The sequence below is a fragment of the Protopterus annectens genome, chromosome 2.part1, assembly GCF_019279795.1.
Source record: "Protopterus annectens isolate FY-2018-M chromosome 2.part1, PAN1.0, whole genome shotgun sequence".
Taxonomy (NCBI): Eukaryota; Metazoa; Chordata; order Ceratodontiformes; family Protopteridae; genus Protopterus; species Protopterus annectens.
The window spans coordinates 424,144,308-424,168,526 of NC_056729.1; the positions used below are offsets into that span (position 1 = coordinate 424,144,308).

The 24,219-nt window shown below is 40.7% G+C and overlaps 1 protein-coding gene across 1 annotated transcript in view; it reads right to left on the reverse strand.

Moving 5' to 3' along the window:
• The window catches only part of SLC10A7 (solute carrier family 10 member 7), a gene marked incomplete in the record, with an annotated part of 2,703,821 nt that overhangs the window by 278,539 nt on the left and 2,401,063 nt on the right, over nt 1–24,219 (reverse strand). The window contains 1 exon segment of the mRNA XM_044062239.1: nt 23,691–23,742. Coding sequence (XP_043918174.1) covers nt 23,691–23,742 — 52 coding nt within the window.

Genomic DNA, 24,219 nt, shown 5'->3' on the forward strand with positions numbered 1-24,219 from the left:
ATGATCAAAGGTGTCTTACCTTTCAAGGATTTTGCTCTATCTTGTAGTAGCTTCCTCCTTTGTTGTAGAGCTTGTTTATGGCTGGGGTCCACCAGACTGGACGCTTGCCTTTGGTACAGAGAGTCTTAGTTTTGTTTGGGATTGCCTGATCTATGCAGTCCTGTAGGTGCTGGTAGAAGGCATTTGTAAGTGATTCAGCGGTTTGAGTAATGTTTACCACTGGCTCAGGGGCCTTAAAGGAGACCACACTAGTTTTTAGAAGTGTGAAATCGGCTTTTGAGAAGTTTTCCACTGTGGTCTTTTTTGTTTCAGGTGGGGGCGGGATGAGGACCTCCAGCGAGATTAGTTTATGATCTGATCTCACCAGTGAGGGGTATACTTCCGGTGTTGAACATTTTGATCCCATGTTCGTGATGATGAGATCAAGTATGTTTTCTTCTCTTGTGGGGTGGGGATGGTGACTAGTTGTTCCATGGCATTTATGAACTCCATGAATCTTTGGGTTAGAGTGTTCGGGCTTGAGTAGTGTTCCCAGTCTATATTAGGGTAGTTGAAGTCACCTATTATGATGGTGTTTGGAGATACATTTATCCCCTCCAATGTTTTCAGGAAGGCCATGTGAGGTTCCTGAGTTTGAGAGGGTGGCCTGTAACATGCTACAAATTGCAGAGCAGTCTTGCCTATGGTTAATTGCACCTGGATGGTCTCCGATGCATCGTGCGTTGCCACTACCTTGGTGTGGGTGTCCTTTATGAATATGGACACCCCCTCCTTTCTTGGTGTTGTCCGGATTTTGGGGCGGAACGCATGATATGAGGTGAAACCTGTTAGTGCTGGGGTGCTCTCAGGAGCCTTGAACCAGGTTTCTGTCACAGCACAGACATCGATGTTCTCCATATTGAGAAGGGCCTCGAGTGCGTGCATCTTGAGATTGAGACTTCTGGCATTGAGCAGCATTACCCTTAGTTTTTTCCTTTTGGTGTTCTAGGGTGGTAGGTTTAGAATTTGAGCCTTGCCTAAAAGGCACTATGGGGTGGCAAGAGCCTTTGCCAATATCCGGAAGCCCAGGGTGACAGGTGCAAGCCGCCCTTGCGGCAGCGTGGCTTGTCCAGTATGTCATCCCAGGCAGACAGACATTGGATCCCCTTTGAATGACACCAGAATTTAAGCCAATTATTAAAGCTGATCATCTTATCACTGTATTGTGGCATCATTCTAGGTGAAGGTAGGATACTGCTCAAGGTCACGGTCATACCTGCCTGGGCTACATAATCAGAGAGCTCCTCGATGTCCCTTTTCATTTAGTCCAAGGAGGTACGTCTCAGGTCGTTGACACCAGCGTGGACAATGACTGAGTCGTACTTGTACCTGCTGTTGAGAGACCTGAGTGCTTGCGTTATGTGGCAGATTCTAGCCCGACAGGCAGCTTACGGTGACCTTCTCTTTACTCAGTCTGGTGAGCGGACGTCAGTGTGTCTGACTATGGAATCACCAATGACAAGTGTGTCTGGCATTTTGTTTGGCCTTAAGGGCTGTGACTGTTTGACACTCTGACTGTGTGGTCTATGTGTTGCATGTGTTGGGTCGTGAGGTGGTAGTTGTTTGGGTGTCTGCTTTGGTGGCCTCTGCTGTTTTGGTAAATTTTTGATCAGAGCCTCGAGTATGTCTTTGTGTGAGTATGTGTATGATTTGAAGTTGTGATGGTACCATGTGTGACTGGGTATGTATTGTGTGTGGTTACCTTCTCCTCCTGTCTGGTCTTGCCAGTCCTATGTTGAGAGAGCTCAGCCTCCAGTTTGGCCGTATAGTTGCATCTCTCGCATGTATTTGTGTTTTGTGGGAGAAGGAGAGGATTGTCTGTGTACTTGAGGCAATTGTAACATTGCCTCAATATTCCCAGGTTCACCAGTTGAGCTGGAGAGGACACTAGCAACTGATCCCTCGACATACTAGAAGTAGTAGATAAAGAGACTTTCAAAGGACTCCGGGGGAAGTGGGTTTTAGGCTGGTGGGGTACTATCTATAATAAGAGTGCTTTATCAATGTGCAAGTACTGTAGGAGTAAGTGCTAGGCTTTACAGATAGAGAATAGTCTACTTGGGAATCAAGTAGAGATGAACTTTTCAGTTATAGGATATGCTGGTTAGATCAGCAGTACAGCTCGAGGAAGGTAGTTCTAAGGGAAAATTGGAAGAGTGGAATTTAGATGGCCCAAATAATTTAACCTTGTTTAACCACTGCTGCTCTTGTGTGCAACAGTGGTAACTCGCTTAAATCCCGCTTGCCAGCGTTTAAGCGTGTTTTATAGCAGGGGGCTGAAGGGAGCTAGGAATTGGCCCAAAACGACCAATGGACTACTAGTTTCTGGCTGAAACTTCACCAAATCGGACAAAAAGGTCGCTCAGTGCTTCCCACTCCCACTGGTAAGCAAAGAAACTTCCCTCCTTCCTAATAAGGCAATGGATCAGTAACAGGAACTAAAAACAAAGCCCAGGGATCAGCAACTCTGAAACTGGACTACTCTAGTTCAGTAAGGCGGAAAACAAGAGATTTTTTGTTTTATTACAGAGACAAGGAAAAAAACAGACAGTAAATGCTATAAATGCTGTAAATCGGCTAGCGCACTTTAGTGTGTAGCCTACAGAAACAATTTGCAACAATTAGTAACTTAAAGTGCAATAAACAGTGTAAAATGCAGAAATCACTTAAAGTAGCAGTAAAACAGGCGAAATGCAGTCGCTAGCTTAAATAACAGTGGGAAAGCCACAAAAATACTTATATCTGGTAGAAAGTCACTCTTTTAGCTCTCTGCTGCTTGGATCACTCTGCAGGCCACCAAGAGGATCTGTGCTGAGTTGGTACAAGCTGGAAAACGCGTGTTTAGCGTGTTTTATAGCAGGGGGCTGAAAGGAGCTAGGAATTGGCCCAAAACGACCAATGGACTACTAGTTTCTGGCTGAAACTTCACCGTCGGACAGAAAGGCTGCTCAGTGCTTCCCACTCCCACTGGTAAGCAAAGAAACTTCCCTCCTCCCTAATAAGGCAATGGATCAGTAACAGGAACTAAAAACAAAGCCCAGGGATCAGCAACTCAGAAACTGGACTACTCTAGTTCAGTAAGGCGGGAAAACAAGAGATTTTTTTGTTTTATTACAGAGACAAGGGAAAAAACAGACAGTAAATGCTATAAATGCTGTAAATCGGCTAGCACACTTTAGTGTGTAGCCTACAGAAACAATTTGCAACAATTAGTAACTTAAAGTGCAATAAACAGTGTAAAATGCAGAAATCACTTAAAGTAGCAGTAAAACAGGCGAAATGCAGTCGCTAGCTTAATAACTGTGGGAAAGCCACAAAAATACTTATATCTGGTAGAAAGTCACTCTTTTAGCTCTCTGCTGCTTGGATCACTCTGCAGGCCACCACGAGGATCTGTGCTGAGTTGGTACAAGCTGGAAAAAAGCGTGTTTAGCGTGTTTTATAGCAGGGGGCTGAAAGGAGCAAGGAATTGGCCCAAAACGACCAATGGACTACTAGTTTCTGGCTGAAACTTCACCAAATCAGACAGAAAGGCTGCTCAGTGCTTCCCACTCCCACTGGTAAGCAAAGAAACTTCCCTCCTCCCTAATAAGGCAATGGATCAGTAACAGGAACTAAAAACAAAGCCCAGGGATCAGCAACTCTGAAACTGGACTACTCTAGTTCAGTAAGGCGGGAAAACAAGAGATTTTTTTTTTTTTTGTTTTTTTGTTTTTTTTACAGAGACAAGGAAAAAAACAGACAGTAAATGCTATAAATGCTGTAAATCGGCTGGCGCACTTTAGTGTGTAGCCTACAGAAACAATTTGCAACAATTAGTAACTTAAAGTGCAATAAACAGTGTAAAATGCAGAAATCACTTAAAGTAGCAGTAAAACAGGCGAAATGCAGTCGCTAGCTTAAATAACAGTGGGAAAGCCACAAAAATACTTATATCTGGTAGAAAGTCACTCTTTTAGCTCTCTGCTGCTTGGATCACTCTGCAGGCCACCAAGAGGATCTGTGCTGAGTTGGTACAAGCTGGAAAACGCGTGTTTAGCGTGTTTTATAGCAGGGGCTGAAAGGAGCTAGAATTGGCCCAAAACGACCAATGGACTACTAGTTTCTGGCTGAAACTTCACCAGAGAGTTAAAAGTTAGACAGAAAGAAATACCAACAATGGTACAATAAAAGAGATACCTGTGGGTAGAGCTGAGTGTGAAAATAGAGAAATATAATAATTAGACAGAAAATAACTCACAAATACTTATAAAATTTGAAAAATACAACACATAGCTGGAGAGCTCGGTAAAACGCTGCTAAATGGCTGCATGGCAAACGAGATCTGGGGTAACTGAATGAAGAGCATTGTGGGAAGCAGCTTAGCTCGAGACTTTTTGGTGCATGCAAGCTTGGTATAAGACCGACTCAGTTCCGAGGGCTCAGAACCGAACCCATCAGTGATGAATAGGAAGAAGATTAACAACTTCAGATTTAGAGTTTTGGAATGGCCCAGCCAGAACCCAGACCTAAATCCAACAGAAAATCTGTGGGGTGACCTGAAGATGTCTGTGAACAAGAGATGCCCTCGCAATAACAGATTTGGAGTGCTTCTGCAAGGAAGAGTGGGCAAATACTGCCAAGTCATGGTATGCCATGCTGATAGACTCCTACCCAAGAAGACTGAATGCTATAATTAAATCAAAAGGTTCTTCAACAAAGTATTTGTTAAGGGTGTGCACATTTATGCAACCAGCTTATTGTACATTTTTTATTTTTTTTATATTTTTTCCCCTAACAGATTTGTTTTTCAATCGAATTGTACAGGTTATAGATCACATTAAAGGTGGGAAACGTTTTGAAATGATTTGTTGTGGTCTCATTTTTGTTTATATCACAAAAACCTGGCATTTTACCAAGGGTGTGTACACTTTCTATATTCACTGTACGTACGTACGTACATACATACATACATAAACACACTTAATACTTCCACATTAGTGGATGTGACAACCCACCACTGGACCAGTAATCAAGGAGCCTCAATTCTCACCACTGACAACAGTGGGGGACATTCACTGGGAAGATAACAAGTACACACACACAGTATTTCCAGATGGAGCTCTTTGCATCGAGTGCAATTTCCCTTAAGAGCACACAGAGACCACAGCCAATCCATCACTGATTTCTCACTCTTCCTCCAGATCCCCAATAAGACTGCCCACTGCCACAGCTAAAGATTTCAGATCTCAGCTGAGTGACCAAGCCAAGACCCCAAGCTCCCTCTCTGTCCAACCAGTGCTTCGTGTCCCTGCCCAAGTAGCTGACGCACACATACTTTGAGGTTTGATTTACACACACACACACACACACACACACACAGACACACACACACACACACACACACACACACACACACACACACACACACACACACACACACACACACACACCTGGGAAGGGCTGGCACAGATTTAGTAGCTATGCCCCCCTTCTGCCCAGAGTATAAGGTAGTTACCACTGCCACCAGTCAACTCCTCATCAGCTACTTTAAGGCCCTTAACAATGGGTGTCCAATCTTACTGTGTAATATTAATATTAACACAAACGGCAGTTTGACCAAGAGCAAGGCTATTAGGAGTGGCACACACAGTGCCACGAAATAAATGTGCAAGTACACTTAAAACTGAAATACTCTACACAGATCAGCCATAATAAAAGGTTTAAGTCTATTTAATAATAATAAAAGAATGAGACAATACTAAATATATATTCACAGTGACATGAGAGTTCAAAACCACAGGAATAATTTAAAACAACATTACAGGACAGTATCAAATAAAGAAAGAAAAATATCTAAACTAAGCTTCACCATACTCCTGACCGAATCTAAGAGAATTACTATAATCCAAGAACTTACTAATACAGTAAAGCAGATGTAGTGAATGGATTTTCTAGTTGTTGTCAAATCCAAGACAGAATGCAAAATGTTCTGTCTCACTAAGAGACTTCTCAAATTAATATCTAAAATATTACTGCTGGGATAGCTTGCAGAATGACATTTCTTGTCATCTGACTTATAGTTCCCAGGCCCAAATCCCAATGCTAAAAGCTGGCAGCATTTACCGTCTACCTGTAAAAGTATGCAGACAAGGGCTTCTCCTCAGATCTCTGGCAGATGCTGGAAGTCATAAAACAATTGCATTCCTTCATGCTTTCAAGATTAGCAATTATTTCACCTTAAAGACAATACAGAAAGTTTCCAAGTACAGACATTATGTCTCTTGTTGCATTTAAAACTGAAATATATCATCTTTTATGGCCTAGCCATAAAGTAACTTAATTTCAGCTATTGTTCTGAAGTTAACCTCTTGTATTCCAGTTTCCACTGTTAAAATATATACATTTAAACAGTTACAATAGTGCATGTACATTTCTGTTCTCTTCCACTATAGCACACTGTGGCTACATTTCAAACAGCACTCTGCAAATACCCTTTTCAACACACTCTTCTGTGCAAGCAGTTTGATATACACATGACATACACTTCTGATAGATTTGAAACACAAGCATCTTATATAAATCATTTCGATATTCACCAGTGACATATAATAATTTACAAAATTCCAGCTAGCTGGGCTGGTAGTATCTCCTTTCTTCACAGTAGATACCTCTCTTTTTTCCATTTACAGTTTATTGGCAACTTTATATGTCACAAATAAGATGTGCAGTCCAAAAGATGTTTACAATTCTTTGAAAAAATATTATTATATGCTATGTACTTGTGTTTCTGTTATCTAGGATACTATTTTCCTCTTAGTGAATACTTTAAGCTATGTTCAAAGCCACTAGACAATACAGACACAAATCAAGCTGACACCTTTCACCAGTGCTGGTGTGAACCTGGCACTGATTGTGATTAGGAAAGCAGAGTGTGTGGGGAACCCATCCAGAGGGAGGTTTGGAGAGGCACAGACCATCAAAAACACTTGCTACAGGGCAACACCAACACTTCAAAATGTAGTAGTCTCAATGAAGTATGACTTGCAATAGAGCCAGTCTGCATAAAAACACTAAATCTATGTTATGTTTATGCATGTGTGTGCTTGCATAAGTCACACACCCATTTTATATACACATATATATATATGTGTGTGTGTGTGTGTGTGTGTGTGTATACATATATATATATATATATATATATATATATATATATATATATATATATATACACACACATACACTCACATACACAACGCATATAAATATTATATATATTATATACAATATATATATATATATATTTATATATACACACACACACACACACACACACACACACACACACACACACACATGCACAGTGGATATAAAAAGTGTACACACTCCTGTTAAAATGCCGGGTTTTTGTGATAAAAAAAATGAGACCACAATAAATCATTTCAAAACTTTTCCCCCCTTTAATGTGATCTATAACCTGTGCAATTCAATTGAAAAACAAACAAATCTGTTAGGGGAAAAATATAAGAAATAAAAAATGTACAATAAGCTGGTTGCATACGTGTGCACACCCTTAAACTAATACTTTGTTGAAGCACCTTTTGATTTATTTACAGCATATGGATATATATATATACACACACACACACACACACACACACACACACACATATATATATATATATATGTACACACACACACACACACACACACATATATATATATATATATATATATATACACACATTTATATATATTATATAAATATCAACCTAGCTATTCCTTTAACTAACTGTGTACAATACGCAGATGATTTGACAATAATCTGCTCAGCTAAATCTCAATCCCAACTACAGACTCTAACTCAGACAATGTTCAATAAAACAGAAAATTGGTTTCTACAACGCTCCCTCCTCTTGAACCCCCAAAAAAACAAACTCCTCCTCTTCACTCCTACCCGTAAATCACTCCCAATGAACTTTTCAGTCTTATCCATTAATGGTACACTCATATCTCCCGATCCAACAACTAAACTTCTAGGGGTAACCATTGATAACAACCTGAACTTTGAAACCCATATCAACAACACCATAAAAACTGTCAACACGAAACTAGGCTCCCTCTATAGGATAAAACCCTTTCTCTCCCCACTAGCCAGAACCACTATTGCCTATTCCCAACTTATCTCCATACTTCTTTATGCTTCTTCCATATATATTAACTTGTCAAAAAACAACCTTAACAAGCTAGCCAACTCTTAAAATAGCATTGTCAGATTTGCTACTGCTTCCTCCTTTAGGACCCATCACTGCCATAATCTGAAACAATTAGGCTGGTTAGAGCTTCTGAATCAGATTCAATTTAAGTAACTCACCACTGCGCACAAAACCCTTTTCCAACCTACCAATACCCCAATACTTGCTAGTCTCATCACCCAATACAAGAACCTTTCAACTTTATGCTGATCTAATAAACTACTTGTATTAACATGCAAATCTAATAACATGGCAGGAGATGCTGTGTTCTCAAATGCAGTTGGAAAGTATTGGAACCAACTCCCCCATGAACTTACATCACTGTCTTCATTTACATTTTTTAAACACAATCTGAAACTCTATCTTAAAACCGATTGGTTATGTCCTTGTACAAATCCAGACTAATCTCATACTATATCCCAAATACCCTCTAAGACCTAATTCCTGCTCTGTGTCTTTTTAGATCAAGGCCTATCCTTGGCAAAAACATATCTTATCCTAATAGAGATAATTTAAAATACCTAGTTAAATTCTTCTGCATATAATTCTAAAGCATCCTACCTAAGGCAGGCAACAAGTATTGTTTAAACTGTGAGCATTGCTGAACTGTTGAAACCTGAAGTATGCATTTGTTTAAGAATTACTTTCTAGTTACTAATGAAGTCTTGTACATAAAGTCTAAAATATCTTATCAAATGCTTGTAACATGTTTTTTGTATAAACTGTGAAGATTCCTGAACTGTTTAAAATTTGTAGTATTTAACTGTATAACAACTAGTACCTGTATGTTAGTAGTCTAGTAATCTCTTGGAGCTTATCTCCCTGAGACTCTACTGAAAATGGACATAAACCCAGTTAGACTATCCCAGTCAACAAATGTAAAATAAATAAATAAATAAAAATAAATATATACACACACACACACACACACACACACACACACATATATATATATATACACATATATATATATATATATATATATATATACACACACACACACACACACATATATATATATATATATATATATATATATATATACACACACACACACACACACACACACACACACACACACACATAGTGTTTTGTTGTATTTTGTTGGGCCGAGGAGCACATGGTCTAATGTGATTGATCATCTTATTTAGTTTTAGCAGTGTTAAGCGATCCTTTCCATTTGTTTTCTCTTACTCTACTAGTCGTCTGAGATGCAGAGTTTTTTCTAGGCAAGATCGCACACAGATGAAGAAGTAAATTTCTCTTTTTTCCTCACTGTTGTGGACTCTCCGAATTGATATATTTAAAGTAGCTAGGATATGGGAGGTGCAGGGGGCTTAACCCCTGCAAAAAAGGCTTGATTTTTTTTTGATATGTAGTAATAATAATCTCCAATTTAAACAATCTTTTATTTTATTTTATTTTCTACATGTACAATGGATATGGAGCTATTAGAGTAAATATATTTGTTAAACTGAATAGTCGATGTAGAGTAAATTGACTATTCAGTATTTATATCTATAATACACACACACACACACGTGTGTGTGTGTGTGTGTGTGTGTGTGTGTGTGTGTGTGTGTGTGTGTGTGTGCGCGCACGTACGTGCATATGTGTATGGCTGTCAGACACTGTTGAACTGCAGTTTTTTTGTCAGAGTATTTGGTTGGGGAAATATTTGGAATGGACTTAATGCTGAGTGCAATTTATGTCAAAAAACAGAACTTAAAGTGTGTCTAAATACGGTAGTAAGGAAAAGAATAAGGTGTGTGCATGAGTGTTTATGCATTACAGTAAGGGTTAGGTTATAGGATACATGTGTTGTATCTGTTTGATGGTGCATGTGTGTGGGTCCAAGTGCCTTCTTCATTGCTTTCATAGGTTCACAGGAGATTACTAGGCTAATGGCTCAAGAGCCCTTACAAGTCTAGACAGTTTACCCAGCTCTTAACCAATTTTCTATCTCTAGGGGAAAGATAAGGGTCAGTAAGCAGGATTTTGACAATTTGTACAGACTACCCTGTCCATAAGGGATGTGGGAACCACCCCAGGAATGAATTTGCGATTTCCCATCCATTAGCCCAGATTGTGCAGCAGTACTTAGGGCTGGGGCAGGGTTAGGATTAGCATGCATGAATAAGGTGTGCAGGGGACACTGCGCATTCCACTACTACTCAGGTTTTCTAGATGTCATGTCACACTGTTCTCGGTCTTTCAGACAGCTGACATGACTATGTCTTGGGCCTCTCATGTTTACTGTTGTTAGCTCCTTCTGTGCTACACTGTGCAGCATTTCTATTATTTTTAAATCTCATGTACATTGTTCAACACTTTGTACTGAATCCTTTACCAGATTTCAAGCTCCTTTTCGTATCCTTCATTTCCTCCCTTTATCACAAAGCATGCAGGTCAAAGTGGGCATTTACTATTACTTTGTTCAATTCAAGAATTTCTCTTGCCCAAAAAGCACCCAATGCTTCCTCTGAAGCTCTCTATCTTCTGTTTTCCTATATCTTTCCTCTTTTCCTTCAAGGACTGCACTGGATCTGGAATACCAAACAAAATTTCATCTACAAAGTAGCTATGAATAATTTTAAGTACCTTTTTGTCAAATCTGATGTGTGCCACTGTGCAATTCCCTTTGCAAAAGTTGTCTTTATAAATCATGCTTCGGATCATAGTTGTAAAAATAGTGGGAATTTTTGGAAAAATAATGTAAAAAAAGTTGTTTTTTTTTAAGTTGCATTCACTATATGCTATAGATCTCGCTGAATGTGCTTTTACAGGACCTGGTGGGTGGAGTCCCTTTTTGATGTAAACAAAGGCAATACAGTCCTTAAGCCATTTTGCCAGGGTAACTTTAGATATTGGACTGTCTAAAGAGACTGAAGAAAAGGGCAATATATAGTTGGCCGGATTTTCTAATATCCTTTGTTCTGTGAAGGTATAAATATAACTGCCTGTGCACATCTAGTAGATGTAGACAGTATTCCCCTTTATTGGAAAATTTAGTAAAAAAGACTGGGAGATGTAAGGTCTGACTGCTGTCTGACTCGGAAGCAACCTTTCTTGACAGAAGTCATAGCTATTAAAAATAAGGTTTTCCAGGACAAGAATTTTAAGTCACAAGTTGCTGAAGGTTCAAAAGGGGAAGAAACAATGGCTTTGGGTTGAGGAAGAGCAAAGGGACAGCCCTGATAATATTTCATTGGAGTGAAGCCACCAACATAGGTCTTCTTTGCAATAATTGGTGATCACAATCAGATGGGACAATGGTTGATTCAACAAGGACCATTGGGAGGCCAGAAGCCACTGAAGAATTTGCATGTGATATCTGGCCAAAAGAACTAGAGTGATAGAGGCTACCATTGACCCTAGAGCCTGTAGAATGAGTCTTACCGCCTTCTTGCTTCAAAGGATCTGGCTCACTTATGATCTGATCCTTTGGAGTCTTTCTGGGGGAAGTGACGCAAAGCCAGTGACTGTTTCGAGCATAGCTCCAATGAACTCCAAGTGTTGTGATGGTTCTAGATGGAATTTTTCATAGTTTATAGTGATTCCTAAAGCTGGAACAAAAGAGAGGATTGTAATCTCGTGCCTTTAGGAGTTGACGCCTGGTGGGAGCTATAAGGAGCCAGTTGTCTAGATATGGAAACACTCAGAATCCTAGCAGTCTGAGATGGGCAGTTACTACTGCCATGCATTTGGTGAACACCCTGGGGACTGTGGAGAGACCAAAGGGCAGTGCCTTGAACTGATAGTGACTGGCTTCCAGTTAGAATCGCAGGAATCTTCTGGATCACCTGTCCATTTTTATATGCTAATATGCATCCCGAAGACCTACTGAGCACATCAAATCATCTTTTTCCAAGAACGGAAGTATAGACTGAACGGCGAACATCTGGAATTTGGTTTGTTGAACTGATTTGTTCAACTGACTGAGGTCCAAAATTGGTTTCAAGTCCCCTATTTTCTTTGCCACTACAGAAAATCTTGAGCAAATTCTGGAGGCTCTCTGGTCTGGTGGGACTGCCTGGATGACTCTTTTGTCGAGCAGTTTTTGAATTTCTATGACTGCTGCCTCCTTTTGACAGGGTGGAACATCCGGGATTCTTTACTGGTCTTTTTGGTTCTTCTGAAATGGAGATGTTGTGACCTCTGGTAATGATTCTCTGCACCCATCTGTCCATCATTATTTCTAGCCAGGCAGATTGGTGCAGGGATAATCATCCCGACTGCCTCCACAGGATGGCAATTGGGCCTCCTTTCAGAAGTGCTGATAGGAGTTACCAGGGAAAGAGTCTCTGGAACCCTGATTCTGCACTCCATTTCTGCTCTTGAATGGCATCTTCTATTATTACTCCCCCATCTGCCCTGGGGGAAGTCAGTGCCACGTGAGTCCTGGAAAGGTCCTTGGTTCTTTTTGAACCATAGCCTTCCACTTCTCTAGTTTCTAGAATAAGGCCGCTGAGGACTGGAAAAGCATACGCCCATGGTAGAAAGGGTCTTCCCATCTTTCTCACATCTGGCTAGATTCTCTTTAACTTTGGGGCCAAGCAGGGATGATCTGTCAAATAGAGCGCTGATGAAAGAAGACTTAAATGGCTCCATGAAATTACGTAAGTGCATCCAGGCATGTTTCCTGTTGGTTAAGCCTGAACCCGCTGCTCTTGTTGCCCCTTCGGCAGCATGAGCAATTAGCCTCATGGACGAATTGGAGAGCATCCAGGCGTGTCTCCTGATGGCTAAGCCCAAACCCACTGCTCTTGTTGTCCCTTTGGCAGCATCAGCATTTAACCTCATGGATGAATTGGAGATTAAGTCTAGGGTGGTGAACTGAGATGCAACTTTGTCTCGAACTCCCTCAGCTACTGCTCCTGAAAAAATATCTGAAAGCTCTTTAATCAGTTCTCTTTGAAGCCTAGTAAAATGTGCCATATAGTTCAAGGACCTGACAGCAAAGGTTGATGAAGCATATACGCACTTCCCAAATCTATCCATCATCCTAGACTCTCTATTAGGAGGATAAATAGTAGGACTTTCATCAGTAAACTCCTTTTTAGTGGCTGCTACAACAACCATGGCATCCATAAGAATACCTTTGGCCTAATGTTGCTAATCTTTAGGGGAAGAGAGAATGCGATCAGGCCTCTTGGGGATCAACTTGACAGAGTCCAGTATCTTCCAAGCCAGCTAAGCAATCAACTTAATAACATCATCAGTGGGCAGAGAAATACAAGAGGTAGAGGGTTGGGCATGAAAAGCCTCTAGGTATACCAATTCCTCTGAGGAAGGTTGAATGGTAGTCCAGCCATCCCTCTGTTTATGGATTTCTAGGATGTCACAGAAGAAAACATCTTTAGGGGATGACTTAGGGGAACCTTGCCCTTCATCAAAATCAGTATCTTTTGAGAAGGACTCTTCAGGGGAGTCCAAGTGCTTCCTCTTGCACTTTTTCTTTGAAGATGTCTCTTTGGTGTGATGCACCGGAGAGGTTTGGGCCTGAGAATTTTGTGCCTTCTGTCTCAGGGTAGAGACTGACGGAAGCTCCGGTCGAGGGGATGGACACAATGTTTGGTCTGACAGGGAAGACAGACTGTTTGCCTGCAATGGACAAGGCCCTCTCGATAGCCTGGAAGGCAGGTCCCCCCTTAGCAGGACAGGAGCCAGGAACCAAAATAGAGACCTTCAGAACCGTAGTCCCATCCTGCACCGAGGAGGCCACCTCCAACATAGAAGCCTGGGCCGAGCTTACATATGCCGTTGCACTGAGGAGCATGGAAGGCTCTGAAACTATCTAAGTCGAACCCTGACCATCGGAATTGACAATGAAGCTTTGACCCCAAGAGGAAGAACTCAGGGTAACTATTCGTGTCGTAGAATGAGCACTGGCCGACACCAAAACACTCAAATCAGGAAAGGTCAGCAGCAGGGGCTCCAAAATCTCAGCTGGATTCAAAAGAGGAATATGCATGGGCATAGAAGAAGCTAAGGTTTCACAGCTAACAAGGCTAGGAACCATGGATGGAGGTAATCCCCTCAACGTCAGGAGCTGGTCCGCCAGTCTCATAATACCAGACACTGATAAACCTCTGGTGGACCGAATAGAGGCAGAAGACAGAGACCTTGGTGGCCATCTTTCCAAAAAAGGACTGGGAGCACAGTCTGCAAATGGATCTATCGAGGGGGAGTAAGTTGTATGGGGTAAAATTATTATCTGAGGGTCCTTCCGTACCGAGTGACTGGTTGGTATCGAAAGGGAGCATTGTCTGTATCGATAGTAGTACCGAAGAGGTCAGTGCAGATGGCACTGAGGGATGAGAATCTTGGCCCACCAGTGTCGAGGAGGCTGTTGGCACCATGGGAGATTTGGCCATTTTAGAAGGTGGTTCCGAGGAAGTTGTCAGAACCAAGTGACTCCACTTTTTAGGTTTTGAAGATGATGATGAATAGGAGGAATGGGCTTCTGTCCTTGGACCAGATGGCACCTCTTCAAAATCAGATTTAAGAAGGCCTTCCAATATTAATTTGTTTTTGTGATCAGGGTTCTGGAACTGAACCCATGACAGATCGCACAGTCTTCCTGTAGATGGACAGCACCAAGACAATACACACAAAGAGTGTGTCCATCTGAGATGGGCATCTTTCTGTCACATTTTTGGCACCTCTTGAAGCTAGATGTACCTTTAGGGGGTTTGTCAGCCATAATGTAAAAACTTAGGCCACCTTATACACAGATATATACAGACACAGACACAGACACACACACACACACACACACACTCACACACACACACACACACACACTCACACACTCACACACTCACACACTCACACTCTCACACTCACACACTCTCACACTCACACACTCACTCACACTCACACTCACACTCACACTCACACTCACACTGAAGTATAAGGAAAGAAGAAAGATTTTTTTCTTTTTTAAGTGCATCAGAGAAAGAAAAAAGAAAAAAGGAGAAGAGAACTACCAATGATGGTATAAGAGGTTACCCAAAGGTAAAAAGGGAGAAAGTACCAACAATGGTAAGGCAGAGAGAAAAAAGTACAGTTTTGTACCTACCATAAATGTAGATGGTCCGCTGTCCTCCGATTGCCCGAATACCAAAGTATTAGGCTGGCGTGGCTCAAAACGCTTTTCATCAGGACGCAGGGGTACAAAAGCGCAGCGCCGACGCATAAAGGCCAAAGCCAAAAACAGCAAAGAACAACAACCACCCCTGCACTAACCATATTTACAATATTTACAACCAAACCACACAACCACCTCAAACTACAGCATATGGGTAGAATCCCAAAGCAGAGGTAAGGGAGGATGGCAAACTATAAAAGCATAGAGCTGGCCAAAAAATGCCTGTAAAATTGCAGTGGCAAATCCAGCCCTGATAGAGAGTAAGTAAAAGTGGAAGGTGTAAAGAAAGAAGTATGCACTGAACTCCAAGTAGCTGCCTCCAAAATATCTTTAGTAGCCACCCCCAAAAAGCTGTAAAACCAATCCACTTAGAAATAGTTTGTTTTGAAACAGGTTTGCCCTGAGAACCCAAAGCAAATGAAACAAACAAACTGCTGAGACTGCCTGACCTTTTAGTTCTGCTCAATATAATGTCTGTCTGTGTGTATGTATATCCAAAGTGCAAAAATCTTTAATGAATAGTTTGGTTTAAAGCCACACTAGAAACCACTTTAGGCATAAAGGAAGGGTTAGTATGTGAAAGATACCCCTATCTTGTGGAAAATAAAGAAAGGCTCAAGGCCTGTAATTCAGAAACCCTTCTCACAGAGGTAATGGCCAACAAAAGCAGTCTTCCATGATAAATATTTCAAAAGGTTGTAGAGTGAGTTTCTCCAACACAAAATTGAGATCCAAAGCAGGAGTAGGAGCTCTACGTGGGGGTCTTATATTCTTTGCCCCTCTAAGGAATTGCTTAAACAAAGGATGAGAAAATAATGGTGGGTCACAGTCATAGTGAGCAGAAATTGCTGCAGCATGAACCTTTATAGAGGAGAAGGACAAACCTTTGTCCAATAACTCAGTAAGGTATTGAAGAGCAATACTTAAATTAGGTTTAGAAACATCAAAGACCTTTGCTGTACTCCAAATTAAAAATCTCCTCCATTTATCAACTTTCCTTGTACTAGGCCTTCTGGCCTCCAAAATAACATTCAAAACTTGTTGTGGAAGCTGAGACCCTCCAGGGTTTAAAACAGAATATGCCAGGCTGTTAGATGCAGAGACTGAAGTTTGACATTGAGTAAGTGACTGTTCTCCTGAGACAGCAGGTGTGGAATCGAAGCAAAGGCCATGGAGGCTCCCACCAGACTTCTCAGTAATGGGTACCAGTGCTGTCTATTAAAATCATGGTTGGCTTGTCCTGTCTGACCTTCAGGAGTACCTTTGGGAGGAGAGGCAGTGGTGGAAAGGCATACGTGAAGATTGCTCCAATTGAATGAGAGAGCATCCACTTTCCAAGCTGTGGGATGAAACCTTTTGTGCAAAACTTTGGCAACTGGTAATTTAGTGGAGAAGCAAACAGATCTATGTCTGGAGTTCCCCATAACACTGTCAATTTTGAAATACATGAGGATGGGATCCATAATTTGTCTGCTCAACACATCTGCTAAGGAGTTCTGTGTTCCTGGCAGAAACCTTGCCTGAAGATTTAGCTGTAAACTGAGAGCAGTCTCCCACAAAATCATTGCTTGTCTGCATTGATGTACCACATGACAGTTGTGTTGTCTGGCTATCAATGCAAATTGGACTGCTAACATCTCCTTCAAGTTGATATGTAAATGTTGAAGTCTGTTTGAGATACCATTGTAGCTTCCTCATATACAGTTTGGCATTGGAAAGTACAGAATACAAGATGCATGAACCCCCAAGGCTTGAAGGACTGTCCTTGCAGTCAGCCTGGACTGAAAGGCCATCTGGGATGCTGTATTCAGTCTCACCCAGAAAGCACATGTCCTGAGAGGGTACTAGACTGGACTTTAGGCATCTTAACACTGCCATCACATACTGTAAATGATGAAGAAGTTAGCTCCTTTCCTTGAGCCAGAATCAGGCAATCGTCCAAATAAGGATAGATTTGTATTCCTCTTAGCCTGAAGAAAGCTATCACTGGAGCCAGAACAAGGGCAATGCAGAGAACTGATAATGAAAAGTCCCAGCCTCCTGCAACTGGGCCTGATAGGAACATGAAGGTAAGCCTCCTTGAGATCCAGAGTCACCATCCAGTGATCTTTGAACTTGGGAATGTCCAGATATGTGTTGAGGATAGATTAATCCAAAATTGGTCTCCACGTGTTCCCTTTCTTTGGTACTAGAAACTGTTTGTGAGCCTCTAGTCCCATTTGTCCTGGGTAATTAAAATCCAATTTTCCTTGAAAGGCCAACCGTCCTCCCAAAAAGGTGCTGCCAGGCAGAAGAGGGATGCAGCTGAAAAAAAAGGGTCATTGGGCCTGTTTGATTGTGCAGGTGAACTCCATGTTCTAGGTCTGAAGGAACCCTGAGCTCTGCCTAGACTGAGAATCAGAAGAAGGATGCCAATTTCTACTAAACTTCAGAGGCTGAACTTGCAAAAAATCTTTAACAGTCTGCATAGACTTAGCCTTGTCTTCCATTTTCTTCAAGACTGACTCCACAGGTGGACCAAACAACACTTCAGACTGCAAAGGAGCATCCAAAATCCTTGTCTTAACATGGTCAGATAAATTCTGATCCAGAACTGAACCAGTGGCAGCCACCCTAGAAGAGGCCTGCAAAGCATCAAAACCACACTGTAAAGAATGCTTACCCACCTGTTCAGAGACATGCACCAAATCTTGTAATTCTTTACACTCAATGCCTTCTGCCAGAGCATCCACCTTAGATTTCAATTGAGAAAGAAGAAAATTCTGATATTTCAACATATGAAACTGGCAATTCAAAGCCCTCATTGCTAAGGTAGAAGATGTATAGACCTTCTTTCCCCATCTATCCAAAGCTCTGGCCTCTTTATCTAGAGGAACCGGATTCTTTACAACAGAGGCCCTGACACCCTTAGGTCCCTGACTAATAGTTTCTGGGTCCGCCCTAGGACTCTTATAGAGATATTTATGAGCCTCAGGCACCCTGTAATACCTATTCGGTTTAACAGGCAGGAGGCAGAGAATCAGGATTAAGTGAAGCCTCTGAAAATACATCTTGCACAACATCCAGAACAGGGGTATAGCTAAGGGCCTATGTTGAGGTAAAACAAAAATTCCCTAAGCCTTTTCCGTGAATCAGAGAAGTCCTGACCTTCCCACTTAAAGTGTTCCCTCATAGAATGAAGTGTCTCTGAAAAAGAAAAATCCTCTGGAGGAGAAGCAGAAGGAGTGGAATCTTCTGCATCAGAATCAGAATAAGGAGTGTACTCCTGCAAGTCTTCACTCTGAATCATCAGAAGCCTGTTCAAAACTTTCCAACTCTGGCTCCACCCTAGGCCTCTTATCAGGAGGGGGCAAAGAACCTCTAATCAGAGTAATCAAATCTTCTGCCATTTTAAGCATGTGCTTCTTAGGCACAGACCCTGCTGAACTAGGACTGACACCAACAGAAGCTAAACCTGGCCTGCCTCTGGAAGAAGCCTTGGAAACGGAAGGAGAGGGTCTAACCACCCTGGGAAAAACCTGAGAAGCCGCTACAGCCTGACCTGCCTCTTGAGAGGCCACATCCTGCAAAATCAAAGTCTCCCCTGAGACTCCAGAGAAGCCTCCATCTGGGTTTAACCGCTTTGTCTTTGCGCTTTTCTTCGTGAAGGCGCGGCGGAGTATCCGGCGGCATATTATAATTGCACCGCTTACAAGACCAGCCTAGCACAATCTAACCTTCGCTAATATGCGCTTATTAAACCTAGCAGTGCTCAGGCCCCAAACAAGGAATGCACAAAGAATGATAATCCCTATGAATCTGTTTCCCACAAGAAATACAATTATTCACTTTTTCTGACATCCGGTAATACACTGAGGCAAGAAAAAACAAAATATTTGGATTCGGTCTGAAACTCCGAACTCGAAAAATTTCATTCTGCATTGGACCATGCGGCAAAAAAGACTGAGGATATGACGTCGGTCATGTGCTTTTGTACCCTGATGTCCTGATGTCAGTTTAAAGCGCCTTGACCGACGTCAGCCTGAGGACAGCGGACTACCCATATGTAAGGACTGCAGCAATGTGAGATGAAGAACATCACACTCACACACACAATAAAAGAAATCTAGATAAGTGGGGTAGTATAGATAGAAATAAATGATAAAATTTAGAGATAGGATAAGGAAGAAAAACTGACTTACAGTTAGAAGAAAAAGCTAATGCTCGACAGATTGGCTAGAATGCGTCTGGCACAATGAAGTGGCAAACGAGATCTGAGATAATTTGGTGAGGAGCATTGTGGGTAGAGCTTAGCTCCAGAGTTTTTGGAAGGCACGAGTTGGATTAATGGCAGAGTCATTTCAGATGCTCGGAACCAAGCACACAGTCAAGGATTATGTGAAGATTGTCAACATCAGATTCTATTTTTATAGGCCAATTATAATTCCCTCCCTAGAATTTTAATGGTACAACTGTAACTAATGTGCTGTGGAAGACAGATTGAAACCTGAGAAGAGTCATCGTGTTCTGAAATGAAATTTTCTGGAGACAAATACTGAGCTGTAAAAGTACACTGGCTTCTGCTGATGAAATAGGAGATGGACTTCTCTCGCATTTCTTACTCTTAAGGGAGGTCTTTGCTGGTACTACAAAGGTGTCAAATGTTTGACCCTGCCCAGCTCCATGCCATATAAAGACAAAGCCTTGACTAAGATCCATATGATGAATTTGAATGGTTCCTGGGGCACTAGTAAATATAGGCAGGGAAGAATGGAAATGAGAGGCAGCTTGGACATTTGTGGAAGGGAGCTGTAGTTTTAGTTGGCTCATCACTACCAAGGAATTACAAGGTACTGGACTGAAAGGATGGGAGACTCAGGCTTGGAGCTATCAAAATGCTGATAGTAGCCCTCAACAGAGTATATCTGGAAGCATGCTGACGCATGTAGTGGGATTGACAGGTCCCATGTTACTGTACGTGCTAATATCAGCTATCAGAATTAAGATTAAGGCCTAAAGTAATGTCCTTACAGCCAAAATTGGCGGATGGTGACAAAGGCAAAAATTATGTTTATGGCTGCCTCTATGACCATCCCTCCCACTAGCATAACTGGAGAGCTGTACACTCTACAGTGGTGGGGGGATGAATGGGTTCAAGGCTCTGAGGAGGGATATTCAGCAGGCATTGAGAGAAAAAAGCACCTAGAAAAAAATGTCAACCCTAAACTCTGACTTACTTCATTCCCCAAAACAATTTAACACTTGTTGAGATGGCTTATCCAATAAGGCAAACTTTCTTCTGCTAGTCTTTTTATAATCCACAGGAAGCAGTAAAACTCCTCTCTCCTTTAGACTGGATGGAAAGAGCCTCAGACACGGGGTGATTGAGGATTCTTCCACCATCAAGACTTCAGGCTCAAGTTCTTTAAATTCCAAAGTATTTCTGGAAAGACTGACATTGGATCCAACATTAGTACTGATGAAGGTGCCTGTTTGATATTATATTTTAGCTGGCATTGACATTAATAGAAACTTACCAGACAGTGAATTAAGAAACTTTATATTGTTGTCTTTTGGACTTCATGAAGCATAGTAGTAACAGAATCTGACAGTGACGAAGCCTTCCATTTAATAAATGCAGTCCTTTATGAATCAGTTTCTAAACTTTCTCCATTTTGGTGGCTCTACCAAGTGTCCTTCTTTGACTTCATGTCCAAGAACACAGACTATTTTTTTCAGCCAAGAGCAAAGCCAAAGTCTTTTGCCTTTTTAACTTGCTGGTTTGTTTGACATTTCAACAAAACTCATAAACCTCACCATTATGATACAAATCAATGGAATCCTTAAGGGTTATTTACCTACAGTAGCTGCATTTGTTGACTGCCTTATCCTAGAACTGGTAAAAATGAAATAAAATGACAACAGAGTTCCTTAAAAAAAAGAAAAACATTCAAATAAATTTAGGGAAAACAAAATGTATTATGGACTACAAATGTTCTTCTGGCACATTAAGAGATCATGTTAAGCATTGTGTGACCTCAAAAAATGATGCTTCTGAATCCCAGGGCTAATATCTGCTTATAAAGGCCTAAAAATGTTAAAAAAGTGCTGTGTTCACAATTTACATCACAGAGCAAAATATTTGTGCACTAAAATTGAAAGGATGACAGGCTTTTTTAGCAAAAGAAAGTGAAAGATGTAATAAGTTGTGTATTTGTCACTGGATGGTGCCACGCACAGAATGCAAAGATTTAGATAAATCATTTCTTACTTTGTAGTTGCTGTTTGAATCAATCTGTTTCGTGTAATGGGCTGTGTGTACGACTGGGGATTTTGCTTGTTAGAAGTCTAGATTACTTATTAAAGTTTCAGAACCATTCAAGGTGTTGAGAAGTTTATAAATAACAGTACACTACTACCCTGTGAGAAGAATGATGCCACTTTTGTTTCTTATTCATACTGCCTCTTTTTGCCCTCATTTTGACCCTGGATTTGTTGTTTCAACTCTTTACTTTATATAAAGCACTATTTTTTCACTTGACATGTTAAGTTACTCTCTACACTGTTTACCATGACCTTTGTTCACATCTCAGTCATGATTATTACTTTTCCCCTTGTTCTTCCTTCATTCTTTGCAAATCTGCATGATATTGACTTCTTACTTTATATATATATATATATATATATATATATATATATATATATTTTTTTTTTTTTTTTTGATTATAAAACCAAACTCTTACTCTTCCTACCCCACTCTCTTAATCATTATAAATCCTCCTTTGTCATTAAGTCTTGCAATAACACAGCTATCCTACCTGACACCCACACAAAACTCCTTGGAGTCATTATCGACGATGAATTAAAATTCAATCAACACATACAGCAATGTATAAAGAAAACACATCAGAAATTAAGTCTATTATACTGAAACAAAAAATATCTCAGTCCTGAAGCTAGACTCACCCTAGGACAAGCACTCCTCCTCCCCTCACTCCTCTATGCTGCTCCAGTTCTCACAAATATCCAAAAAACTACCCTGAATAAACTCCAACAATCCTACCACAAAATAGCCAGATTCATCACCAACTCCCCAAACAACACACACCACTGCATTGCTTTGAAGTCTCTACAATGGCTAGAACTCCCACAACTACTACATCTCTATCAATTTCACATGTTGCACTCTATGCTCTTTAAACCATCCTACTGTACATCCTTATCTCTCCTTGTCTTGGTCTACACCCCATCTCGACCCCTCCGCACCTCTAATCAACAATTGCTTGATATTTACCACACAAATAAGTCAGTAGGTAAGCTACTGTACAAACACTCTGTGGCCCAAGCCTGGAACAAACTACCCCTTGACATTCGCTCAATCTCTCACACCTCACTATTTAAAAGAAAACTAAAGACTTATTTACTCAATTCCAGAATTTGCCTCTGCTATAACCCTACATAATTCTCTCCTCCCCCCACATTGGAATCACTCCATCTATCCTTGTCATACTTCTGAACTCTATCCCCACTAGTTCAGTTACATAGCATCAAAAAAAAAGCCTTGTGCTGTCATTTAACTATTGTTAATGTTGTTTTGTTTATTGTTTTATTACTGCAATGACTAGTTTCATTTCTATTGTTTGCTGTGCTTGTATACTACTGTAGTGTTTTTTTATTCTATCTGGAGCTTTTCTCCTTGGGTCTCCACTGAAAATGGGACAAAATCCCAGTTGGACTAACCCGGTCAACAAATGTCAATAAATAAATGAATAAATATTTTATTACTGAATTAACAGCTTGGTTTTCCTGCTCATTCTAATTTTTTTCCACTGGCAAGTTTAATAAGCAAGATAACGAATAGTATGGTAAAATGTCATTTCTTCATATTACACTGACCAACTGCATGTATAAAAGTGAATTAAAATAGTCACATAATACTGTTTAAAATATCTTACTATAGTTGTCAACAGCAGGTTTTTGAATATTCTCAATGGCTACTCAATCACAAAAATATGCCCAACAGATACGGTGATAAATGCTGTAACAAAACGTACTAGAGCTCAGTGCAGTTTCCTTTATTGAAATAACATCAGTGCATACAGCGACCAGCATGTAGGGAGACACATCTTCATTCAAAAATCTCATCATTACTCTATTCATGTCTCAAGGCCATGAATTTCTGCAAAATGTCCCATCCTGGAACAGGATGAAAGCCCATAATGCATGTGCAAGATATGAATTATGCAGTAATAGAAGGCATTAGCACAGAAGGTTCTTGTACTCACCTTGTAGAAAGGAAGAATGTTAACGATATGAAGCCAAGTTGAACAAAGAATACTGAAATGACAAAAGTACAGTAATCACCAAATGTTCGCAATGACTTCTACATTATAGTTAACTAATGACATGTGGCTAATGTTTGACAAGTTCAAGCTGATACTTTAGCATATCTTGAGCTGGAATATCTGAGCAACAGAACAAATTATATATCAAATAAACAGCTGTTACATTTGCAGGGTAAACATAATCTTAAGTCAGGTCTCAAAAATAAAATTACCTTATTAAAAGCAGAAAAAATCAATTAAGTGTTGATACTTTAATTATTATACCTCAGTATTCATACAGAATCTCACGATGGGCAAAAAGAGGCTGTTTCTGTGATTGTGTAAAATGTATGATTCAGACAAAAGTTCAGCCTAAACTTGGAAAGACCTTGTTACTGGTTAAGTGTTATGTCTCTGAATCACAAGATGTTTGGGAACTGTCCATATCTTGATGATGTAAAATTAACTCAGACTTAGTCTTTTCAGGACT